General features: G+C 37.5%; 2 protein-coding genes across 4 annotated transcripts; one reads left to right on the plus strand and one right to left on the minus strand.

The window, feature by feature from the left end:
- Positions 1–1,313: 1,313 nt before the first annotated feature.
- Positions 1,314–10,749, minus strand: LOC103131735 (acidic leucine-rich nuclear phosphoprotein 32 family member B-like). Of its 2 annotated transcripts, none has more exons than XM_007543445.2 (7): positions 9,817–10,749; positions 4,844–4,993; positions 4,641–4,763; positions 4,352–4,544; positions 2,466–2,590; positions 2,316–2,382; positions 1,314–1,434 (listed from the first exon to the last, which is right to left on the minus strand). In XM_007543445.2, exons 1-7 carry the CDS (start codon positions 9,868–9,870, stop codon positions 1,355–1,357), a joined length of 792 nt encoding a protein of 263 aa, XP_007543507.1. In that variant the 5' UTR covers positions 9,871–10,749; the 3' UTR covers positions 1,314–1,354. The 2 variants fall into 2 exon arrangements, with proteins under 2 accessions (XP_007543507.1, XP_007543506.1); XM_007543444.2 differs by having other exon boundaries at positions 1,314–1,437; positions 9,817–10,748.
- A 789-nt stretch (positions 10,750–11,538) lies between these two features.
- Positions 11,539–17,555, plus strand: LOC103131736 (KH domain-containing protein 3-like). Of its 2 annotated transcripts, XM_007543446.2 has the most exons (5): positions 11,539–11,820; positions 14,395–14,466; positions 15,086–15,176; positions 15,475–16,238; positions 17,069–17,555. In XM_007543446.2, exons 2-5 carry the CDS (start codon positions 14,400–14,402, stop codon positions 17,179–17,181), a joined length of 1,035 nt encoding a protein of 344 aa, XP_007543508.1. In that variant the 5' UTR covers positions 11,539–11,820; positions 14,395–14,399; the 3' UTR covers positions 17,182–17,555. The 2 variants fall into 2 exon arrangements, with proteins under 2 accessions (XP_007543508.1, XP_007543509.1); XM_007543447.2 differs by lacking the exon at positions 11,539–11,820 and having other exon boundaries at positions 13,614–14,466; positions 15,086–15,164.
- The last annotated feature ends 228 nt before the right edge of the window (positions 17,556–17,783 follow it).

A 17,783-nucleotide genomic window follows, 5' to 3' on the forward strand; every position in this document is an offset into this window, starting at 1 on the left:
ACTGAAAGCAGCCCTTTAAACCATTCAGACACGAACACAATAGAGACACAATCAGATGACTTATTACCCCGCGATAATAACTCAATAGTCCATGGAAAAACCTTATAAGCTTGTATTAAAGGAGTAAGTCCGGCGGCCACCGTAAAAAAGGCTTACAGTATCAATTATGCCGCATGAACTGATCAGTAGATTATTGCGAGGGAACGCAAAACCTTTTGCGAGGGAACGCAAAAGAAAAAAAATTCCCCATGTCCCCTGGAGGGTTCCGTAAAATGATTTTTTTAATGTAATGCGATGTACCCACACTAACTTTGATCTGGTAAATCTCAATCACCTCTGGTTTAGTATCATCAGCAGGAGTCATAGAAAAGGACGTTTTTCGGCCACTGATGTCGGCTAAGATGATTAGCCTGGCCAACGCCTTTCTATGCATTTTCGCTCCCTGAATGGTTGCTATGGCAGATTGAAGGATTTGTCCAACATCCATGAAATAATCAAAATAACACTCCAGGTATGTTTCTGGTCAGGGAATAACACTGATTTAACGCTTTGAAAAATGTCATTTTAAATTACACCCCCACCTTTAAAATTTTATGTAAACGCTTTTCTATCTTTTCATTCAATAAAATTGAATGAAAACTGATCCCATCTGTAATCTTATTAATTTTAAAACGCAGCAGAAAAGCAAAGCAGGGAGCGAGAAAAGCCAAAAATGTTAACATTTTATTTACAAAGTTGTTTTTTTGTCATACAGAAAGTAAAAATGTAGCTACAACCTTGATTTGTGCAACAGGCCGCCACACTAAAAACCATGGCCTGCTGGTTGCACAGCTGCTATAGCAATAATTTTATTGGGAAAAAAAATAACAGAAAAAAAATAGGGAAATAATAAACCCAACAACAAAAAAAATAAAAGGAAAAAAATTAATCCAACAAAATATTAAAAACACAGACCCAAAACTAGATACCAGTCCCAAAGTCCTCACACGGGAATACATAAAGAGGGATGGACAGTGGAAATGTGGAATGCTGAGTGGTCGGCTGCCTGAGAACCTCTGGGATTGCGGGTGGGAGCGAAGTGGGGGCGTTAGGTGGCTCTCAGTTCCTTGGTGTGGGAGGAAGGAGAAGAAAAAAAAATTAAAGAAGATGGGGATTGTGGGAGGGGGCAGCTCCACTCGGCCCACCCGTCGGTACAGTCTTGCTCGTAAAGAGCGCAGTGCTGGGGGGAGGAAGAGGAGGGACAAGTTGACACGGTTTAAAAAGGCGGTGCGAGTTGTTGGAGGGTGGACGTTCGGGTTTGTGAGGGGGTCAAAGAGGGGAAAAACTCGGTAGGCTCTCGTTTTCAGTTTTGCGTTTAATCGTCTTCTTCGTCGTCCTCATCGTCGTCTTCGTCCTCCGCATCTCGCTTTCTCTTCTGGCCTTTCCCGGCTTCTGCTTCTGGGTTGAATATACACAGAAAAAAAACTTCATCAAACTAATGCAAGAAAGGCTAGTAATAATTATGCAAAAAAAGCTGCCTAAATCAGCAAGTCCTGTGGTCTTATACTATATAAGACATATCTTATATCTTATACATGTTTGTGAATACATTCCATATTCAGGCAACACTGTTCTTAACAAGCGCCCTCTAGTGTTCAAACAGTGTCACACCAGGAGAGTAAAGTTTTATAATTTTATAGAAGTCATCCACTGGGGTTTGGTAAAATTTTATATTTTGCTTAAATTGAAGACAAACTGAATTCCAAAAACAAAACTTCCAAATGGGCAGAGCAAAGAGACACCGGGGACGTGGTCACGTCCATCTGTGTCTCGTGGCTCCGCCCACTTCAGGGGAATTTTTTTCAGAATTTGTTTATTGCAAGGAAATCCTCACTTTCCCTTTGAGAAACAACCTAGACTTGGGATTTACCAAAACACAAATTAAATATTTCTGGATCTTTGACGTACATCATATTAATAGTATTTAGGAAGCTTCTGTTGCTGTTTTTAATAAATTCATGTCAATTTTCTCACTCAATTTTATTGAAAAACTGATTTTTTTAAAACCAATTCTCAGGGCTAGAAGATAAGCATTGTGTAAAAACTAGTAGAAATTTGGTTTTTCAAATCAGTTTGTTTGCAATTTCAGATGTTATTCTCTATTTTAAATCCAGAAAGGAAGAAGAGCTTCTGTTAGCTTCAGACTAAAATTTGGAATATATTTAGAACAAAAAAGAGTTTGGTTTTGATCAGTAAATATTCATTAAAACTCATCTTTGCTGAATGCAGATTTTATCATCCACCTGTGTAAATATGAGCTTTAAGTAGCTACTCACCCTCTTCGTCTTCATCCTCATCTTCATCCTCATCCTCCACCTCTCCATCCTGACCGAACTCGTCGTCCTTCATCAAAAACATTTACAAGTTTAAAAATAAGCAGCACTTTTTATGTAAACAATCCACCAGGATTGTTTTGGTTTTCTTACCTCCTCATCACCACTAACTTCATCATCATCTTCTTCTCCTTCTACCTCCTCTTCATCTTCCTCATCATCATCCTCCTCATCAAAGTCTTCCTCCTCCCCATCTTCGTCTTCCTCCTCCTCTCCCTCTGTAAAAATAAAACAAAAGAAATAAGTAAAATTCAGATTCTACCAAACCTGATTTTTCCCTTCAGTCAGTGAATGCACCATGCAGTGGCATACAAAAAAAACATCTGCCACATTAAAAAAAAAAAAGTACAAGATGTTTTTATAACTTCTCCCTTATTTTAAATGCAAGTATTCTGTAATTTAACATCCAATGGTCACGTTAAAGATAACAGAATTAAAGATGCAGGTTCATCACTTTTTCCATATAATGTCCAATGTTGGCTTATTTTATTTGCAAAATTCAAATATTTTATCCCCTTTTAATTAAATGATTAACATGACAAATCTGAGCTCATTTTGTACAAACTGACCTTCAGCATCATTCTGCAGGCAGTAATACTGTATTACAGTATAAATGCTGTCAGTGCTAAATTTCAACTGGCCCCCAAGTGGAAACCAGGGGAAAAACCCCAGGAACCTTCTGGGAAATCTAGATTCAAGATTTTCCTTATATATTGAATGCAACTCCGTAAAACAGAGATGTTATATACTTTTATTTTAAATTTTTCGGTGAGCAAGACCAAACTGCATTCGAACTTTATGTATGCTCTGATGCATAAAGTTAATATTCTGTAATTTTATAAAACAGGCAACATTTTCTATATCTAAACTCAATAAATGTTTTCCAAACAAAAAGTTCATATTTAAAAACAGTTTCTGCAAGTTTCAGGTATATTCATAGACAAAAAACAATATTTAGGCAAATTACATTAAGCTGTTTTTACTTAACTTTAGGTAGGATATATATAATTGTAAATTTAAGCTGGAGCAGATGTAATGTAGTTTCAGAGGCAGAATCTTGATAAAACAATTTTCAGGGTCTCCAGTCATTTCTACTGAAATTTAAAAAGTATAAACAGAAAAACGTCACTTTGAGTTTACGGTAGACATTCCTACAGAAATAAATATGGAAACAAAAATGAGATTGACGATCACAAGATTAGATGGATGTTAAAAGTAAAAGGGATGTGGAGAAACATCTGGAACAGAAATGTTTTCTAGACTGCACAGAAATCCTGACTGATCTATCAGTTTGAAAAATAACAGAGGGCTTCACATATAAAGTTTTAATTCACACTAAATATCATAAATTACATGCCTAAAGTAAATATAGGATATATTTTATATTGGCTGATGTCAGCTGATTTTGTGTTGATGTCAACAATCCATGTTTTTTTCCATCTGGTTTATGTTTCTGGAATGGGAGGGTGTTGGTCATGTGATGTTTGTTTGGTCATGTGAGTCATAGTGATGCAGCACAGGATTGTGGGTATCTAACTGAAGCAGGGAAACAGCAACATATAAGACATCACTACATTTCAGTTATCAAAGCAGAAATATAAATATCGAACTTCTTTATTGGCCCAAATATTTATATCAGCACATTCCTATGCAACACCTTTGTGTTTTAATTTCTTTGTGTTTTAATTGAATTGATTCATTTGAAATGGAAACACAGCTACTGTCTTCTTCAGAGGTTCACGTTTCCTTCAGTGATTCCTGGTGCAGCGCCCCTATAGGCGAGGAGTGGAACAGCTTTTTCAGATGGTTTGGTTTGTTTGACACAGTGCAGTGCGTAAGCAAACCGCATCAACTGAAAATGAACCACTATTGCAATTTTAGTCCCAAAACAAAACGAGTCTACCGAACTATCCAGTGTCAAAACACCATAAGAGACTCGAACTTTGTTTGAACACAAATTTAATTTTAAAACTTCATACCTTCGTCCTCGTCATCATCCACGCCTTCTCCATCCACCTCTCCGTCAGAGTCAGAGGCTTCCCTGTCCTCCATGTCGTAGCCGTCCAGGTAGGTGAGCTGAGGCAGCAGCTTGAAGACGCTCTCTCTGTAGTCGTTCAGGTTCGTTACTTCACAGTTGAACAGGTCCAAACTCTTCAGGTTTTCCAGCTTTTTCTGCAGAAACGGGACACAAATCAAAACAAAAAGTTTATTAAAATGTAATATGAAATGTGTAGCGTGGAGAAAAGCTCTGTGTGGACAGAAACATACCAACGGTTCCAACGTGCTGATGTCTTTCAATTTGTTTCCGCTCAGGTTTAGATGTGTGAGGTTGGGGAGTTTCTCTGCTAAAACGTCGAGGCCGCCGCTGATTCTGTTGTCACTCAACTCCAGCTGGAAGGTAAGCAGATGGAGACGTCAGCACCAGCTGGCGGCCAATCTCACGTTAAGGCGCTCCGAGGGAGAAATCTTACCTTTTTCAGTTTCGCTAGTTTAGGCAGGTTGGACACTGAGATTAGGCCGACATTTATCAAACTGAGGAATTCGAGGTTGACGAACTCGGATGTGAGGCCTTCAATTTTCCCTTCAACCGACCGACAATTATCGAGGACGAGTTCTCGTACCTGAAATTAGATTTTAAAAAATGTTATCAATTTTATTACTGAATTCTACAAAAGTCAATCACTAGGAATAAAAAAAGAGATTTAAAACATTAATTTACATGTTTTTTGTTATTAAATAGTGGATGCATTACAGACTAAAACATCCAACATCTAATATAATGCAGTTTGCACCATCACTCAGGGTGACTGGCCTTTTTAATATTTCTTTCCTTATTTAAAATATAGACGGATATACCTTAGCAAGATCACACTATACTGAAAGACTCAAAGACTCAAAATAAAACAAATGAAATGCTTAACTTTACATCTTTCATTACCATACATAATTTCTATTTTAGATGCCAGAATATGTTGGCAAACATACATTTTTATGGTCGAATCATTCAATGCAGGTAGCTACACAACAAGCCCACATCTTGACACCTCCACCACTGTGCTATGTAGTTGGTACATAGCATTTCTGTGTTGCAGGGATCCACTGATTGCAGTTTTTTTGACCAATCATTGATGTTCCACCATGACGTTTCATTATTCAACAACATAACTGAGGCCTGCAGAGTCTGAGATAAAGCTCCTGGGTTTTTGGAAATTTTTGAGAGCTCATTGTAGATTGATGAATTTCAAATAGTTTGGGAAAACATTTTGGCCCTTCCCGGATTGATGGGCAGCAACTGCTTCTCTACATTTGCTGCTGACATTTCTCCACTTTGCCAACACACAGATCTATTCCCTCTAGACCAGAAACTAACAGCTTTTACAGCTGCTTTTACAGAAGGTGGCCACACTAAAGATGATTAGTAAGTCAAGTCTATAGGATAATTAGCAACTGATTGCCAATTCTCTATCCAAGCCTATAGAAATAGGATGCAATTCAGTTGTAAACTTTGGTTTTCACTTGAATGTTGTACAAAATTTCTAACCTACATCCGACTATTGAATCAAATTAAACTGTACTTAAATCGATACAAATTTGGCCCATTTGTGAGGTAAAGTGTTAATCTTGATGCCACATTTTAATGTTTTATTCAGTCTTGATTAGATGTAATTTAGTTTTAGTCACAATTTAGCCATCTGTGGTCATTTCAGTTTCAGTCCATTAACTCTCAAAAGAAAATTACAGAAATTATCAAGAAATAACCTATCCAAGCAAAGAAATGTATTTTTCCATACACCTTAATTAGATCTGATTGAAAGTTTTCATTTATGCCTTGTTCAAAAAAAGATTGAAAAAAAAAAGTATGGTTACATTGTTTGTTTATAAAATTAACCTTGCAATCCAGTGCCTTAAGATTTACTGTCACTAAATGAGCTTAATTTATTAATTCTATCAATCTGTTTGTTTTTTTAAAATATAAAAACTTTTCATAGTGGCTTCAACTTTGATTATTGAACAATTATAATGTGGGATCTTTTGCAGTTTTTAACATCCGAGATCAGATTTCATTATTTTTTATCTTAGAGGACCCAGATTTATTCATGCGTTCCACTATAATTTTCAATTATCAAGACATGCACTTTTAAACGTATTTTGCTTTCACAGTAGGATATGGATAAAGCTTAAAAACATGTTTTTTGTTCATGAAATACTTTTCAAAACGGCCTACAGACAGGGTAGATGAGAATTAAAAAAAAAAAAAAAACTTTATTCATGTGTAGTTCATTATTCTTTCAGGGACATTTTGTAACGTTAAATATGAGAAAAACAACTCCAAAGGCGGAGTTTATCTGAGTCAGCTTGAACTCACACTGGTTGCGCAATTAAATGTTGGACAAAAACAATGAAAAGCAGGACTAGCAGAGGGAAAAACGTTGAAATGAATGGCGTTTCTAGTCCTAAAAGGACTTTCTGTGCGTGTCCTTCACCAAGCCGACACAGATAACCGCCTGCTTTCTTAAAACCCAAGCAGAGCAAAGCAGTAGCTTGCTATGGCTTCGCTGATGCAGCCACTAATGACAAATGCAATGATTTTTGGAAGCTAGCTGGCTACAGCTAGCCATTGCCCCCTTTTATAAACGCTGCGGAGCGGCAGAGCAGCTGCTACAGACCGCCCGCCATTAGACAGCACCACAGCAACGGAAAAGGACTGCCAACACACCCCCGAAAAGATTCACCCCTTTTCGATAAAACCAGCTTTCAATAAGAGGGTAAAAGTGGAATATTCATCGTCGTCGAGTGAACGACCCAGGTTGTTTAACGACTCGCTTTGAGGTAGAAGTTGCGAAGGAGAGAGAACGGAAAATTAGTGAGGAAAAAAAAAAACAAAGATGGAGACGGTTCCTTTCTGCCAGGGCTTCAAAGACGACAGAGCGACAACATGGCGACTCCACAGCTACAGTATGCAGCTCTCCCAACACTTCAATGGCGGAAAGGGATGTTTAGAACGACTGATTACAGATATTTAAACCTCAAAACAACACTTTTTATGTCTGAAAAATGTCTTTAGTGCAAGCGTGGCTTGAGTGGAAACGCAGACCGTCGAGTTTTTCGGTTGCCCACGCATGAAACGCGGATCACCGGATCTCCGTGTCACGCAGGCAGGCTGACTCGGTCTGTGGGGCCGCCACCAAGCCAACACATCAATTTGATTAGCTGCGTACGTGAAGTTTAGCTTTAATATTCATCGACACGACAGCTTATCGTATAATTTTAAGTGTATGAGTGGATAAAATTACATTGTCTTTGGTTAATGTCGAAAAGGGCAATATGGCGATCATGAAGTTCGCTTCCGAATTGTAGCTTCGTTGAGTAAAGGGCTGTTTCACTGCTTTGGAAGTAACCTGGACTTAGGACATTTGATGGCCTGAAAATATAGCTGGCAATCTTTGAAGCTTTTATTCCATTTGCGAAATAAATATTTATCTTTATCAGAAATAAAGCGTCAACCCTGTTTAAGTATTGTATTCTTTGATCTACAGGTAAATTAAACCATTTTGAATAGGGGAGAAAGGAAACATGATTTTTGAAGTTTCACAAATTGAATACAGGTTTCAGATGTTATAAGACTTGTTAAGAATCCATATGTAGATAGCCAGCCTTAGTTTAAATCAATCTAAGTTCTATTTTTGGATATGAACATGATGTGGTCTACTCTGCACAACAAGAAAATAAGCCATGTGCATTATTGTTTCACAATCTATATGCAAGACCCAAAAACAAATTTGTTTTGTATTGTTTAAAGCCTATTAAAACATTTCCGTTTGATTCATATTTAAAACTCAATGCAATTTTTCCTCAATTCAGGTTTCAAAGATGATTTAAGATGTTTTAAATTTTCCTTAAGTGTAAGAAACTCCAGTGTAATTTAAATTGGTACTGACAGATTAATACGTGTGTAATGTAAATTAAATGTGAAAACAAGAAAGCACTGATGAATGACTGCAGCTGCATAGGTCAAAAGATCAGTTTCAATGAGTCTGGCTTTTGTGTGTAATAATCCAATCTGTGTTTGACTTGAAATGTTTTGGTTTTTAATCTAAAAACTCTCAGAGGTGGTCTACATGCCAAAAATGTAAAATTGAATCTGCGTTTCAGGGTTTCATAGACTAGTCTGTTGTTCTAATGCTTCAAACTAGTTTCAAAGATTAAGTGAAAAAAAGCATTTAAACTGCCCTTGTTTGTGTTTTCTCAAATAAATTACTTCCAAGTATGATATAACGTCCTAAATTATGTTTATAAGATTTGTAATCCATTTGTACAATGGATTAATGAATAATCCAAATGTAGAACTGATTAATTTAACTCATGCAGTTTGTAAAATTGATCCCATCCTGTATAAAAATACATTGAGTTTTTAACAAATCATGAATTCTGTTTAGTGTGGAACAATTCAGCCCAGGTTTGGCTTGAATCAGCATTTTAGATTGAAAACTAAAACTCATCCAATGTGGCCTTAACAGAAGTGAAATGGCCCTTTACGCGACAGATCTCCGAATCACGAGCGAACTTCGGCGTCGTGGTAATATGGCGGGAACAAATTCCTAAGTTAGCTGGCTGGGTCGCGAATAATGGCAGCGCCTGATTCCATTTAAAACACGGGCAGTTTTCAGAGTCTCGCGGCGAAATACAGTTTGTGTGACCACAGAAGCCTGGAACATGAGTTGATTTTGTAGATTTACGTTAAAACATAGTAACGGCGTAAGCTTTTTAACGCATATTTAATAAAAATCTGAAATAGGAGTGGTTATGCATTTCGTATAAACTGTATTTACTGTGTGTTGAGAGTATCATTCCACAGTCGAGGTATAAGTGGGTTTTTTTTGTTATTTTCGCTGGCTAAATGTAACATTAAGTGCCACGACTCTTGATTTCGCTGATAATTAAACTCGTTTTAAACATCCAGGCTCCTGAAATCTGAATTAGTGTGTGCTTAAAAAGCGCCGATTTCTTTCTCTCTTTTTTTAGCAGTTGAGCTAGCAGCAAACATGGCTTCCGATGAGTGTATAAAATATAGCGCCGTGTGCATGCCAAACGGCGGCGGAGGAAGCAGCAGAAATAAGTTTACAGATTGTGCTTAGAGCCGTGTGTGTGTGCAGCGGCGACCGAAGAGGCTGCGAAACGGTTAAAGCACTGCAATAATAATGTCAGCAAACTGGGGGGGAACCGCCGTTTCAAAGTGACCATTGAATCCAGCTTTTCTCGTCTCGTTGCCCCCCTGAATAATACGCCCAATCCGCAACAGTATCGAGGGATTAATGCTTGTTATGCGACTGTTTTTACTCTCTGCTACAAAGGAGAAAACACAGCCTGAAAACCCATGTGGTCACCATTAGCGAGGGGCTAGCCAGAAAACTAAAGGGTTGGTTTTAAAAAAAGCACGACTCACATCAGACGGTGTCCTGTTTCTTAGCTCCAAGTGGATCCTCTTTTTCATGTCCATCTTTTCCCCCTGTGGAAGTGAAACTTTTTCCTCTCTCTCGGGTTCTGCTGGGATCTTCAGTCCAAAACGGCAGAGATGCCCCTTATGGAGGGAGAATATAGGGCTGTGTAATGAAGTGAGCCGAACGCTAAGTTAGTCGGAGAGAAGGGGAAACCATGGAGGGAAACGGGACTGTAACAAAATATATGCTCAACAGCGCCCCCCTCCGCCCCGAACCGCCCATCGCCTCTGAAAGGAGCAATGCAGTCAGAAAACATGACGCGGCCCCCATGAAATGGATCTCTGGTGCAGCTGGTTTCTGCGAAGAAGTTCAAATGTTTAAATAATAAAGAATTATTTTCAAGCTACCAACCAGGTGTTTCTGTTAAATAAATCAGAGGGGACTTTACATGTAGTTTGTCACATGTAAAACACTCTGTATTCCGTTTTGTCTACTGTTTTTGTTGTGAAAACACTTTTTTATAGAAATAAAATCTACCTATTCAAAAAACAAGCTCCCACGTGTGTGCATGTTTCCAGTGACATCATTTAATTTGCTAAATTCCAACGTAAAGTCTTTAAAACTCTTAATTGTCTCCAGATTTTCCAAAATGGGCCTCAAATTACATTTAATTCTGCCTCTTACTTGGAAATCAAATCATTCCCTTTTTTTCATAGATTTTCCAAATGATTTTCGTTTATATTTTATTTTTTAAAGATGCTCTCATTTATTTGTTCTAAAACTTGTTCTTATTATAGTTACATTGTATTGAAACTACAAGGCCTGTTAACCTTTTTGTAGTTTGGTTTGGGCTTTTGCTTTATTTATGTGTTCACCGGGTATGAATTGATTAGTTGGTACGAAAACATTGTTTACGAAATTAAAAAGACCTAAAATGTAAACAATGACAATGACCAAATAGTCAGGATTCTTTTTTGTCAATTTTTGTCTCCTTTTTTCATCTTGACTTACCTTTTTAATCAAATTAATCCTTTAAAGACATTTATGTTTACTCTTTTCATAGTGTTTACTATGTCAGCCTATTTGCTTAATTCTGGTGCCTCTTGTGATGTCATCAATCCAAATGCACTCAATCAAAGCAAATAGAGATTATTTTCCTCAATGCTCTTTTCATAAAAAAAAACTTTGTGATTTTTGTAGAATCCACATACTTCATTGATCAACTTTGTTTTATTCTTTCAGTATATTTTTCAATTGAATAAAAAAATTCTGTTGGTTGTACCTTTAACTTTTAAAGAAATCCAAAATAAATGATGTTTTTGATACCACTGAAGTAGTTTTTCCTGTTGTTTAAACCTGTTCTTAAATATTACACCTGTTATTGATTTGGATGTGCACAGAGTATTTTGCGCAGATAAGTATTGCTCTGTTTCTTAGTTGAACCTCATAATACATGTTTAATATGTTAATATTCTTTCCAGTATAGCATAGAAAATGGAAAACAATTTTTTTAGAGTTTTATTAGATTACATACATATTTTGTTAATCCATAGCAGGACATATTTTTTCCACTCTATTGTAAGATATGAATTAGTGAAAAAAGACTGAACATTATTTACAGTTTTACAAGTTAAAAGCAATTTGTATTTGAAAAATATACATTAAAAACATCCAAAGATATGACACTTTATAGTAAAGTTGATTACACAAATTGTGTTTTGTTGTTAAACACCATAAATCATACGATGTAACTCAGTCTAACTTAAAATCTGTTGTGAAATCATGTTTTGTCTGAAAAAGCATCCAAATTTTCTGCAAAAATACTTCTCCTCCCTTTTTCTTCTCGGCTGGGACACATGGCTTGGAAGGAGGTGTGCATTTGGTCTGGAGTAAAGAGAGCATTGTGCATACATGAGGACGGCTTCGCTCCCCTCCTTCAACCCAACGCCTTTACTTCCTGACACCCTGAAGTCCGAAACACTGCAGAACACTTCTAAATGTGACTATTGGTGTGTCTTTTTTTTTAAATAAAACAAAAATATCTCTGAAAATCTGGATTTTAACAAATTTATTAGATGTTTTCAAAGCTGTTTGTGGAAATCCGTTCTAGATGCTACAACTGAGCCTGTAGATGGCGCTGTGGTATCATTTGGTCGTTACACAGACATTCCTCAGTTCTCGGAGCTGAGAGTGGCTGACAGTCCTTCCTGCTTTCTGGCTTGAGTAATTTGGATGCCCATGCATACCTGGAAGGATTCTATGTCAGCTCAAAGATTTTAGGATTTCATCCGAAGACATTTAAGAACATGAAAGTACAGGAAAATATTTACATTTTCCTTTCAATCAAACCAGATTTTCTATTAGCCTTAGAAGATCTTATCTTGAGTAGTAATCCAAAACACTTTTCACCAATATATCCAGAAGTGATTGCATCACCATTGTGATTTTGTGACTGACTTAATTCAACAGAGATCCAGTCAAAAGCTGCTATTGGTGTCACAATGAGGGCAATGGAGATCACCGTCTGTGATATAAAGACATTTATATCTGGAAGAGCCATTGACTGGTTCAGTTATTACAGCTAGAAAATTGTAATCAGGCCTGAAATCTGAGTGTGGTGATGGACTCAGACCTGAACCTTCATAGTCACATAAAGATGGTTAAAAAGTCAGGCTTCTATCACCTGAAGAACATTTACAGGATTACAGGATTATTCTCCCAGCAGGATTTAAAGAAACTTGTCAAAGTTTTTACCTTTATTTGCATTGATTACTACACTAATGTGCTTAAAACAACAATCAGACAGTGCAATACAAATAAACTTGACTCAGCATTCCTGGCTGCCATTCCAGCATGAAAATTAAAGAACATTCCAGTATTTTACCATATTTGACACTAAACATGTCACTTAAATACATTACAAATAGTTTGGGCCTAACACTGATTCTTGTGGTACCCAGAACTTAATAATAATGACATATGATTACCTACTTATACAAACAGTTAACTTTTTAACCAGTTTAACACTGTGTTATGATTGATGTTAATGTTTCTTTAAATCAAATAAAACTGCATTTTTTCTAAATGCACAGTGATTGTTGTTTTCATGTGTTGTGGCCAAAGTCTCCAGTAACACAGAAAAAAGTCACTAGATTTGTAATTTTTTGAAAAAAGTCACCAGATGAGTCTCTCACACCACTCTATAAAAAATAAAAAGAAGACCTGGAAATTTTTGACTTTTGAAATTTAGCAATTAAATAAATACATTTTTTTTTTAAATTCTATAAAATTCCTGAGATTAATATCAAATTTATTTATTTTTTTTTTTGGTGGAAATTTAGTTATTTTTTTCTAACTATAATGACCCTAATACAAAACTGATGAGTTAGAAAGCAGTTTTTAAGGTGTGAGCCAACTTGAGATACATCGTTTAGGACTCCCAAGTGACCACCAATTAAATTCAATTATTTAGTTTCTATAGTATTTACTATAATTATTTTATTTTTTATTTTATTTTAGTTTTCAAGTTAGAATTTAGCCTTTCAGGAGCAAAAGAAGGCTCTTATTCACTAAGTTTGTGTCCAAAAACAATAAATTTGACTGTTTTGTTGCTTTTCTCTAAAAAAACAACAACAAAGCTCCGTCTGAATGAACCACAAGTCTCCCAGAACATTTTTTGACAGATGAGACCAAAATATGGTAAAATAAAACGAAGCTGGGTGAATCACAGCTGTACCGCATTAGCTGACAAACACAGGAATCCAATCGACACAATGGCTTAGTCAAAGCCCAGATCTCAACCTGATTGAAATAAGGTCCTGTGTGAATTTAAGGAACCCATTTTTACAAAAGAAAATGTGTCCATACTCCTCCACCGACTGATAAACAGAAAACTGCTGCTCCTCTTGAATCGAGGGGTGTACTTATTTAAATGGAACCCTCCAGCATTCCCTAAACAGCTGGGACGTTCAGGGTCATTTAATCTGTTCGTTTGGTTTTATTTTCTCCTGTGAGTGGCTCGGACACACACATGGGGACTCAATATGCTGAGAGCAGATTGAGAACACTCCCAACTGAGCGTGCTCCGTCTGAGCGATAAGGAGGGGATGAACCCTGCTGCAGGCTGAAGGGTGGGAGCTCTCATCTCACTTTGTTTGGTTCTGCCTGAAAAACCTGCAGGGAGGCTTTGGGGGGGCTGTTCTGATTATGTATGATTTTGGAGAAGCCTTTTGTGCAGAAATATGAACAAAACTCAAACTTTTTTGCTTGTAACCGACTAATTCAGCAGGTTGCATGCAAGCGTTTTCACCGCTCACACACCGACCGCCTCCCTCCGGTCAGTGTGTGCTCTCCCTGTCAGAGGGAGAGTTTTTTTCTCCCTCTGACAGCTCAGTGCCAACTCCTCCAGCTTTACAAATACGATAAGGCCCAAGCTGCAAGAACTCTCCCAGCTCTGAGTAATGGTTAACCAGATAATTCGTCTAGAGGAGGGGGGTGGGAATAGACAACACATTTTTTTTTTTTCTTGTTCTCTGCGCTGTTTGCTTGCGCGCCTTTACAGTTGAGTTCATTCATATCTGCAGCCAGAATGGAGGAGACGTCGCAACAGGAGAACTTGCAAGAAGTGGAGAATAAAATCCAACTTGAGGAGGAAGGTATTAGTTCTGCTTCTTTTTGTATTTATCTATTTGCGTTTGATCTGATAGAGTCGTAATAAGGTGGAGATGCAGTTTCTGTCATTGGGGATTTATTTTAAAGTCAAAGATTGGTCCCACGTTGCAAAAATATTACATTTTACCAAGTATATTTACTCTAGTTTCTAGTGCAAATATCTTGGTACACTAGAAATAAGACAAAACTAACTGAAAAGTAACTTTTCAGCTTGTTTTAAGTCAATAATTTTATAATATTGATGAAAAATTATGAGTTCTACTGTCAGTACAGACATGTTTCCCATGTTATAAGTGAAATAATCGGCCAATGGAACTAGTACTTTTCCATCAATATTAAGGAATTGTTAAAACAAACTCTTATATCTTGCTGAAAAGTTAAAAATAGTTTTGTCTTATTTCAAGTGTGCTAAGATATTTGCTTTAGAAACTAGATGCAAAATACTAGGTAAGATTTTGTGTTTTTGCAACGTAAGCGTGATCAATGTACAGCCAGAGAGAAATAATCCTACACAGGAACCAGGTCTTTCTGTTATGTCTAATAGCTGCAGATTAGTCCATATTTAAGTTTATGGTCATGTTTTTTGTTATGAATTTGTTTCAGGCGGGATCCGGCGGCGACTGAGAGACAGGGAGCTTCTCAGGAAGAGAAAAGCCGAAGCAGAAGAGAAGGAAACTAACCAGTGGGTTTTTGGGTAAATTTCTTTTAAGACAAACCCTGTCAGTGAAAATACAAGTTTAAATGCTTATGCTGAATATTTAAAGTCAAAGTAGATGTTAAAGTTTCTTTACAGAGTATGGCGATAACATTATCAGCTCTAGCTGCTTATCTCTCGTCTCGTTTATGTTGAATATGGAGCAAGAGGAAAGCAAAGGTTGCTCTGGTGGGTCTATGATGCCCAGGTCAGAGCCAGGGACTTTGTACTATTAGCTTAGCAAATGCATCACACCGCCCTGTGTCAGCTGGCTTAACAATTAGCTGGACTCTTTCAGGGTGGAGAGCCAGAGGAAAAGGTCAAGAGGCGAGAACAAGAGTGGCACCAAGAGGAGAGGGAGACCTCGGAAGACCGACCCCGTCCTGCAGTTCCCAGTCATCTCGGGTCAAATACTGACCTCTCAGACTGGCGTCCCGGCTGTGGAGTCACAACAAGCTGCAGATGTAGATGCACCTGCTCCTGTGCTGGTCCGAAACCCACTTTTTGAGAACCTAGAGGTAGATTCTGCTCCAGTTCCTGCCCAGTATTCAGCTCCAGATGTGCAGCTCCCAGTACAAAATCCCTATGCCGCTTCAGTCCCAGTACAAGCTCAATACGCAGCTCCAGAACCAGTACAAGATCCTTATGCTGTGTCAGTCCCAGTACAAGCTTCCTATTCCGCTCCAGTCCCAATAAAACCTCAGTATTCTGTCCCAGTCCCTGTAAAAGCTCCCTATGCCGCTCCGGAACCAATACAAGTTCCCTACGTCGCTCCAGTCCCAGTAAAAGCCTCCTACATGGTACCAGTCCCAGTTCAACCTGCTGATGATGATCCAATCGAAGTTCAAGCCTCCGATGATGTCCCAGTTCAATTTCCAGATGCTTTTCCAGTCCGAGCTCTGTCCCAGGACGTTCCAGCTGCAGTTCCAGCTCCTCCCCAGGTGGAGGCGCTCTACCCAGAGTCTCCAGACAGCGAGACCCCAGACCAGGTTCTGATAGAAGACTTGGGCCCGGATGATGAAGAGGACGTCTCTCCTTCGGGAAATGACAGAGCAGTTGAAGGTAGGAATGTCCTGATGTTGCTCTCACTGAAGCTGCAGTATGTAATGTTTATAAAAATTATATTATTTATGTTATATATACCATATTGTGACAAAACGATATGAGACAGATAATCTGTGAAAAAAATCAAGCTCCTCTGCTGTCTCACAGTGCTAACTAGAAACAACCAATCAGAGCCAGGAGGCGGGTCTTAGCGCTGTCAATCACCTCCCTTTGCTCTCTGCTAAGCTGCAGTTAGCATAGCCTGTTGTGAATGCTAAGGTCAGTTAACTTAGCCACTGATGAAGACTGCTTTTCCTGTAACAGTAAATTGTTTCCCCACCATTAGCACATTCAGCAGTGAGTATATGAGATTGATTGACAGCGCCAAGACACTCCTCCTGGCTCTGATTGGTTGTTTTTGACTGGGAGCGGTACATTTCTTCAGTAACAGTAGCACAAGGAGGTGGATTTTTTCACAGATTATCTATCTGTTATCATGCTGTCACAACATTTTGGCAGTTTTAACAAATATGTAAAATAAAAAACCACACATTTTAAAATAAAAGTTATGTACTGCAGCTTTTATTACATTTTTTTACTTAATTTTTTAGCATTTTTCAGTTTTTAAAGAATACATACAAAAAATTCCCGGACCCCAACTAATAAAAGTTCAGAGCATAAAACTGGATAAAGACAAAATAAATAATAATAATAAAAAGTAAAACCAAGTGTGAGACGTTCAAATAAACACTTGTTGCCAAAGTTCAGGTAGAGTTTCCATTTTTTCCCGTTCTTCTTATGAGTAACAAAAAGTCAGTTTAACCGTTTTATCTGTGTGTCTCTTCCAGGTTTAGATGAAACTCCGCTGATGAACTTGGCCGACCAAAACAAAATGTACTCAGTCCCAACGCTGTCCAGCCCTCCTCTGCCTCAGGAATACCTGCCAGGGAATCAGATATAAACTTTCCCCATCAGTCCAGATCTAGAAACCCAGATCTATTTTTTTATTTTTTAAGGTCACACTGTGTGTCTTAAGTTTATTTTGGTTAGTGTGCTTTTTCTTATTGCAGAGAGACAGTTGTTATTGCTTATGTGGAAAAAAAAAGCTTGAATGCAAACCATACCTGCATTGGTTATTTATTCTGAAATGTGCTTTACTGCAAACTAATACAAATTTGTCTTTTATTTTTTTGTACTTTGCATTGAGTAAAGAGCTAAATCTTACTTTCATTATTTAAGTAAGAATAACTTGTAATTGTATTCGTAATAGTGGATTGTCTTTCATTTAATTTTGTAAAAAAGATTAAATAAAAGTACCTGCTTACGTCATGAAAAGCTGGTCGTTATTTTCATCCGAGACAGAAAATTGTGTAAATATTGATTAATTATATTTTTATTTTCAGATTCATCAAGTTAAAGTGAAGTTAAAAAAATTAGAACTTTCACTTTTTTGATCAGTAACTTGGCAGGAAAGAAGGTGGATAGTCAAAGTAAACGACCCATTGTCTGCTCCACTACCTGAGTCAACCAGTGCCACAATAACTACAAATTTTAATCTCAAAC

This window comes from Poecilia formosa, unplaced genomic scaffold (assembly GCF_000485575.1).
Source record: "Poecilia formosa unplaced genomic scaffold, Poecilia_formosa-5.1.2 Scaffold825, whole genome shotgun sequence".
Classification (NCBI taxonomy): Eukaryota; Metazoa; Chordata; class Actinopteri; order Cyprinodontiformes; family Poeciliidae; genus Poecilia; species Poecilia formosa.

Excerpts from the sequence above, each read along its gene's own strand:
- LOC103131735 (XM_007543444.2), bottom strand. The coding sequence starts at position 9,870 with ATGGACATGAAAAAGAGGATCCACTTGGAGCTAAGAAACAGGACACCG. Across the intron at positions 4,994-9,816 it reads GAAACAGGACACCGTCTGAT|GTACGAGAACTCGTCCTCGA; the intron begins GTGAGTCGTGCT and ends ATCTAATTTCAG. Across the intron at positions 4,545-4,640 it reads TCAGCACGTTGGAACCGTTG|AAAAAGCTGGAAAACCTGAA; the intron begins GTATGTTTCTGT and ends CCGTTTCTGCAG.
- LOC103131736 (XM_007543446.2), top strand. The coding sequence starts at position 14,400 with ATGGAGGAGACGTCGCAACAGGAGAACTTGCAAGAAGTGGAGAATAAA. Across the intron at positions 15,177-15,474 it reads ACTAACCAGTGGGTTTTTGG|GGTGGAGAGCCAGAGGAAAA; the intron begins GTAAATTTCTTT and ends GGACTCTTTCAG. Across the intron at positions 16,239-17,068 it reads AAATGACAGAGCAGTTGAAG|GTTTAGATGAAACTCCGCTG; the intron begins GTAGGAATGTCC and ends TGTCTCTTCCAG.